We start from the raw sequence: 7,472 nt of genomic DNA on the forward strand, positions 1-7,472 counted from the left end.
CGCAGAGAAATTCTTTGGCGCTTTAGCGCTATTTTCTGTTTATGAAGCTGCTATCATCTTTGGCTTGCTAAGAAGTACTTTTTTTTTTTTTTTTTTTTTTTTAGGAAATAACTAATAAACATAATCTAAAAATAAGTTTACCAAAAGGGGAAACTGAGCAACTGTAATGGCAAGGAGCTCTTTTTTGTTGTTGCATTCTTTAGAGTATTTTTGAAAAATCTTTTGCATAATGGTGCACTTCGTTTCGTTTGGAAGTATAACCCTTCCCTGATTGATGACAGCAACAGCTTCACTCAATCCAGAGCAGGAATCAAATCTAGTGGTTAGAACAAAGTGATCCAGAAGATATTTCGCTCAACCCAGAGCAGGAATTAGAACAAACTTGGAATCCAGAAAAAACTCCTAGTTTATCTATTCTATTAGTTTATTTCAAAGTGATACAAAATCAAATAAAATCCATGAAGACTTCACCCAGAACCTGAGGAAATCGTCATGGATTCAATTGAATTGACATTACTGTCAATTTTTAATCTAATCGCTCACTAGGAATAACTTAATTTGCACAGAGGGTACAGGAACATATGAAATATGATTTTAGTACTATATTGCGCTGGAAAAAGTATGACTTATAATATAAATATATTATAAATCCATCCATTTTCTAACACCCTTGTCCCTAGGGGGGTCAGGAGGGTTGCTGGTGTCTATCTCCAGCTAACGTTCCGGGCGAGAGGCGGGTTCACCCTGGACAGGTCACTGGACTGTCGCAGGGCAATACAGAGACAGACACGACAAACAACCATGCACACACACACTCACACCTAGGGAGAATTTGGAGAGACTAATTAACCTGACAGTCACTTTTGGAGGAAGCCGGAGTACCAGGAGAGAACCCACGTATGCACAGGGAGAACATACAAACTCCATGCAGAAAGACCCCGGGCCGGGAATCGAACCCAGGACCTTCTTGCTGCAAGGCAACAATGCTACCAACTGTTCCACTGTGCAGCCCTATAATAAATAAATAAATAAGTAAATTAGTGATAAATTAATATATAATTACTCCGTGTCCCGTTGAGAGCTGTCTGAAACCCCAGTGTGGAGGGAAACAACACTGTTCCGACTTCGGAGCGTCAAGTTTTCGTCTTGAAGGCGGTTCTTGATTTTGGCAAAACTTCAGTGACATATCTTGAAGACGACATTAGCAATCACACACACACACACACCTATCCCCTATTGATACTGTTACTCATCAGCCGTATTCATGAAATATCCTGAGCTCTGGCGTCACCTGCTGGCCAACCTTCACCAAAGCTAAATGTCTTGAAAGTGTTATCATCAAGGCTCTAGCTGTGGCCTTGTTTAGTGTATTTTTTTAAATAGATTAATAGTACTTGTGCTATAATTTGGTTTTGCCATCATAAAATACAGTATTAGCAATTTTGGCTTAAAAATACAAAACATTTTTAAAATACAATTTTGACAAAAGGGAAATAGGTTATGAAACAGTTATGAAAATAATTTAGAAGTAAAATTTGAGGGTTGAAAGACAAAAAAGGGGAATAATTTGTACTTTTTCAGCCTGATCCTCTTATGTTACTCCCTCTCCAGCTGTATAGCGGTTTCTTTCGCTTTCCAAAACAGCAGCTGCTACCTGAAGATATCTGTTACAGCACACTTGTAAAGTTGCTTTTAGTTCCACCAAAACACACTTTATAATGTTCGTATATTCGCTCACTTGACATTCAAAACAAGATTCGCCTGCTCCAAAAAACGTAGCATAACTTACAGTGTAAATGATCTAGATATCACCTGTAAAATACCTGAAAGATGTAACCCGTTAGATTAAGTTTTTATTTACCGCAGAAGTTGGTTGACTTCTTTGACTCCCGGTCAAACCGTAGTGCCCACGTTCCTCCAGAAGGGGGCGACGCAATTTGTGGGGGGGAAAAATTGAAACGCCTAACCACTACGTAGTTCCTGAGGAGCGTAAGCAGCTAGGATTTGTGGGAGTTGTTGTTCACGAGTTACCTTATGATGAAGAAGTAAAAAACAAACACAAATTCCAACAGTAACTCAGTGAATACACGACGCTACGTATTTTATAATTTTTGTATTATAAAATACGTTTGTATTTCACACAAATGATAGCAGAAACAACCGGAAACATGGCGTAAGTCCTCGATGTGGCTCGCAAAAGAACACCATATCCCACAATTCAATGCCTCGCGTTACCAACGCAACAATGGCGGCTTCCTCTGCCAGTGTGGAGGGTGTAATAAGACCACTAGGCAGCTGTTTGACTAAACTAGGGTTTGAAGTGTGCCCTCTAAAGGTATGGTAGCGTCCTGATTAGTTGAATTAGCTTCTAATTTGAATCAATGTTTAGCTTTACTTAATTCTTATTTATATTTTGCTACATGTAAAGCTAATCTGAACAGCTGGGATTTGAAGCAAATTAGCTTTACATGCAAATTGTTCACATTTTTCTCCCTTGCTTGCTCTTATCAGAGTTTTTGTTCCTCCATGTTTGTAGGTAGGCTGGTATAACTCAGTGTTGCCTCCTTCCTTTCACCTGCCTTACCCAGATGATGCCTTGGCCGTGGTGGTGCTCAGCACTCCTGCTATGTTTGAACAAGCCTTCCTGCCCTTCTTGGAGCACAGCAGCATTCAGAAGCCATCCGACCCTGTAGACCAGTGTGTCCGGCACTGTGTCTCCACTGCAGTCTCACAGGTGAGAGTAGAAGTAAAGCACTCTGACAGGTACAGGAATCTGGTTATTACATTATATTAAATATTATGACTATTTATTGCAGAAACTCACAGCTTACATGCCAGGTTATATCTTTGCAGACTAACTCTGATCACGACTCATTGCCTGGCAAAAGAATTCATCCTACTAAAACTTTTTCTTGCAGTTTGCCTTACATCCAGAAAATTAAGCACATTTTATTGTTTTGCTACTAGGTGAACTTTCACCTTAGTCTTAGGTCTTTTTGCCACCTCTAATAGGACTCTGACTGTCTTCCCTGCACCTGTAGAAGAAACACTTTCCCACAGCATAATGGTGCCTCCACTGTGTTTCACCTGTGGGAATAATGTGTTCAAATCGATGTTTGGTGCTAGTTTTTCATCACACAAAGAGTTCAGTTTTGATGTGGTCTAAACACAACGCGCTTACGTCTCTGCACACTGATCTGTTTACTGTGTTCCTTGTCCTCCATGATGCTGTTTCTTCACTAATGTTCTCTAACAGCCCTCTGAGGCCTTCGCAGAACAGCTGGGATTATACTGAGATTAAATCACACATTGGAGGGCATCAGCACTAATTTGGTTGCACTGGATGTTATCTAGTGGCATCAGAGTAGCGGGCCGACTACAAATGCACACCACACTTTTCACCTTATTTTAAAAAAAATGAAAATCTTGTATCATTTGTTTTTGCTTTAAAAATATATGCTATTTTTTGTTTATTCCCTAAAATTCCAGTAAAATAAAGTAAACTTTCTGGTCATAATATGACAAAACGGGACAGGTTTTAAGGATGGGAATGCATTTTGCTCTTTATAAATGGACACATCAAAGCAGTAACTGAGGTGAGCTATAGAAGGGCCTGTGGGTATCATGGGTACGTCAGATAATGTGTATTTGATAGAAGATTTTGATTGTTGCTTATTTCCTAATTGGTTTCTGTATTATGTTTTATAGTGCACAGCACTTGGAACTGTTTTATTACTGAACTGGGTTGTGCAAATAAACTTGGCTTGATCAAACCCCCGTGTTGAGTCTCTTATATAACTCAAGAATCAGCGAAGGAGGCGTGGCGATAAAGCAGAATATCTACCGAACTGTTGTGTAAATGCTATTGTAAGGATTCCTTGCATCCTTACAAACTTTTGTCTTAAAGACCTACAGGCACTGATACAGTTATCCGTCAAACAGTAGATAACAGGTTATCTACTGTTTGATGGAGAGGTTGACAGTTCTTCTCTCGTTCTGCGTTTCGCAAATTTATATCCGCTCGCTCTTGTCATCTCTGACTTGTTTAGGACGTCTAAATATCGTCTTCTTCTCTCCCTCAGTGTTTTCCAGAACTGAAGGTGGATGTGAGGTACGACTACGAGCTGCTGCCAAGCAGGAAGCCAAAGTTCCTGGCGCAGACTGCCGCGCACGTGTCTGGAGCGGCGTTCTACTACCAGCAGTCTGACGTCACAGACCAGCCCTGGGCTGGAAGAGTAATGCCATCCATTTGTTTGTCAAAAAAAAGGAACATTTGTTGTTGTCGCTGTTTCTCCACCTCAGGTTTCATCCATTTCGTCTGTTTGTTCGGCAGAAGATGTTTGGAGTTTGCATTCACCCGAGCTTCGGCGGCTGGTTTGCCATCCGGGCCCTGCTGGTGTTTGAGGATGTGGCGGTGGGCCCTGAGCTGGTGCAGCCCGATCCTCCGGACTGCGTTGCTTCCAGAGAAGACAGAATCAAGCTGCTGGAGGCCTTTAACCTCCACTGGCAGGTTCACATGCCATCTTATAGACACACACCAAAAAAAATAAATCTGTCTTAATCCAAACAACTGCAGACAGATAACCTTTAAATAAAAGAGCAGTCATGTGGCAGTTTCGCCTTCTCTGAAACTCTGGAGTTTCTCCTGTGTGCTGGAGATTCTGAGAATAAATAAAACATTTTTTTTTTAAATCTTTTCTTTTTTTTATAAAAAAAACCCTCCAGATATTTGCTGAAAGAATTTAAAGTTTTTAAAATGTGGGCGCCTAAAAGATGAACCAGACATTAGAAATTGATCAGCAACAACGTCATAATCCCTGACCGAGACAATATATTTGGTATAATCCTCTCTAGCCTTACTCTAATAGCAGTTAAGCTCGGTACATACCAAACACAATAAACGTTAGATTATTCCAAGCCTTTTTTTTCAACAATCACATTTTACAATTTCTCTTTACCACTAGGACTGGAGCTACCGAGACATCGTCCCTGTGGGACAGACCTACTCAGAGAGACAGAAGGAGTACTTCTCCACTCCCCCGGCTCAGCGCCTCGCCCTGCTCAGGAGTTGGGGTCTTTTGCCAAAAGAAGAGGCCCAACCTGATCTCAGCCCATGTGAGCAGAACCAGGCCAACGGACACGGCTGACACCTGGGCCTCCTGAGCCGAAGCCTCTGCTGCTTTCATTTGTTTTCATTCAACCCCAGCTGAGTTTGAGTCTGGTGTGTTTTTTGGGGGAGGGTTTTTAAGCTCTTACGTTTCCGTTAAAAGTCATTTGAAGCTAGAGGAGGACATTTTTGTGCGAATGATTGTATTATGAATGTTTATTAATTAAATGTGCTCAGGTATTAGAAGACGTTGCGGCTGGTCGACGCACTTTGTTGAATTTACCCAAGGCAGATTGATGAATGCATCTGGTTTGGGCATACAATGGAAAACCTTTGCAGTTTGATTATTGTATTGATAATAATTTAAAGTTTAACTTATAGATAACTTGTCAATAGTTCAGTGAATAACAACCTTTTATATGCAGTTGCAGCAATAAACTTGACTCAAGATGGGTTATTAACTGGACACACAGCAGCAAATTTATGTGCTGCAATGTCCCAGTCAAAGTCCACAACTCAACCGAATTGAAATACTGTGACTGGACCTCGAGCAAGCTGTGCAGAAATAAAAATCTCTTAATTTCCATAATTAGAAACTATTAAAAAAACCTTTTATTCCATAAATAATGACAGTCTGTGGTTTGCTCCTCGGAGGCTGATTTATTTTTGTCACTGTGACCCTGGATGCCAAATATTACTGAAGCATAATTTCCCAAGGTAGATTTTTCTGCTTACGTTTGATTATAACTTGAAGAGGAAGGCACATTCATGTCATTACTACTGTTTTTATTTTGTATCACATTACAGCAAGTTTAGATGAAACAATGAAGCTTTTTCCCTCTTGATATCAATTCAACCAGAGACGGAAAAAAACCGATGAGAGAAATATGTTTTAATGTGATTTGCTAGACAATGTTTAGCATGAATGAACACTTTGGTACTTTTTTTTACTTATATTTGCCCAGATTTCGCAACACTAAACAATATAAGAATACATTTTTTGACAAAATCAAAATCTGCATCGAAATTTCTTACAAGCACAATTTGTCAAAACTGTCTTCTTATGACAAGAAAAACTGCTGTTTGATTAGAAAGAAAAAAAGTAAGAAGTCTCCTGCTTCTGTTGATGTGCATTGTGTGTACGGCCTCAGGTTCAACTGGCAGCCAGGCTGATGAATTATAGATGTGGACTCCCTCTGCTCCTCCAGGCCGGCGACAGACTGACGACTTTAAACTGTGACTAACCCCTCTGCTTGTCGGCGGCTCGGCGCCCGGCTGGACCCGGTGTCGGTCCGAGACTCGAACCGAACGGTTTTCACTGCTCTGTTCGCTCCAATCTGGTTATTGAAGAGAACTGAGGAGCCCCAAGCTGCACTGTGATGGGAGGGCGTTCTGCAGCGACAGACGCTTTCATGCTTGAGCCTCTGAGTGTCAGTGTCCTCTGTTAGCGCAGACCGGGAGTTGGTGCTGCTGTTTCTGAAGCAGCTGGAAAAATGTTCGATGTTTGATGGAGTCCGGGACTGGCTGCAGATGACGTTAAAGTTTAACACTGCAGACCCATAACTGTGTCCTCTTTAACGGATAACTTAGAAGCTTAACTTTGGTTATGTTAAAGCTTTGCAGGTCTTTCTTTGCAACACCTCCCTCCTTCTTTTAGCGCCTCAGTGCATTTCTTCTGTACAGCCTCCCTGCCTCCCACCCCTTCTGTCTCCTGTACTGCTAGGTCTATCTGTGTACTGAATCAGCATTTTAGAGCAGTGTGCCGCAGGCCTGCAGAGAGCCAGACTATGGACTTAATTATGTACTCCATCTCCCCTCCTTTCTTGCCCCGTCCCACTCTCCTTCCCCCCCTTTTTTTCCTCACTCCTCATCCTGCCTCTCTCAACGATACCTCCAGCTCGATTCTCAACCCTACGTCGTCTTCCGAGGCTGTAAACAATAACAATGCGTCCCATTTGGCTTTTTATTTTCCGTTTTATTGGGAGCAAATAAAGGTTTGATTGGAGAGTTATGGCTGCCGGACCTCTAAACTGAACGCACTTAATTCAGACTGCAGTCTAACACATTTGGAGCAAAGGGAGAAAAACAAAGCATGGTCAGACGTCCTGGAGTTTTTCCCCTTCCATTCTTATCTTTTATCTCTCTTCAGTTTGTTTGTTTTTGAGCAACTCCTCTGATTTGCTGTTCATTTTACAGAGAGGACTGAGACCATTGTTTCACTTCACCTCCCTGCTGCTTGCACCAAGTGAACATCTGGTGGTTTCAGCAACAGGTTTCATGTACAAAGTAAAACATACTGATTTAGGAAGATGAGAGCCATAAATTTTAACATTTGTAAACACAACGGTACAAGAGACCACCGTGT

General features: G+C 41.4%; 1 protein-coding gene across 2 annotated transcripts; it reads left to right on the forward strand.

The window, feature by feature from the left end:
- The first annotated feature begins 2,221 nt into the window (after positions 1-2,221).
- On the forward strand, positions 2,222-6,667 carry mmachc (metabolism of cobalamin associated C). 2 transcript variants are annotated; one of them, XM_032571070.1, is made up of 5 exons: positions 2,222-2,335; positions 2,537-2,734; positions 4,083-4,235; positions 4,334-4,510; positions 4,965-6,667. In XM_032571070.1, the coding sequence occupies exons 1-5, from the start codon at positions 2,222-2,224 to the stop codon at positions 5,145-5,147; spliced, it is 825 nt and encodes a 274-aa protein (XP_032426961.1). In that variant the 3' UTR covers positions 5,148-6,667. The 2 variants fall into 2 exon arrangements, with proteins under 2 accessions (XP_032426961.1, XP_032426962.1); XM_032571071.1 differs by having other exon boundaries at positions 2,233-2,335; positions 4,334-4,506.
- The last annotated feature ends 805 nt before the right edge of the window (positions 6,668-7,472 follow it).

The sequence above is a fragment of the Xiphophorus hellerii genome, chromosome 9 (genome assembly GCF_003331165.1).
Source record: "Xiphophorus hellerii strain 12219 chromosome 9, Xiphophorus_hellerii-4.1, whole genome shotgun sequence".
In the NCBI taxonomy this organism is placed as follows: domain Eukaryota; kingdom Metazoa; phylum Chordata; class Actinopteri; order Cyprinodontiformes; family Poeciliidae; genus Xiphophorus; species Xiphophorus hellerii.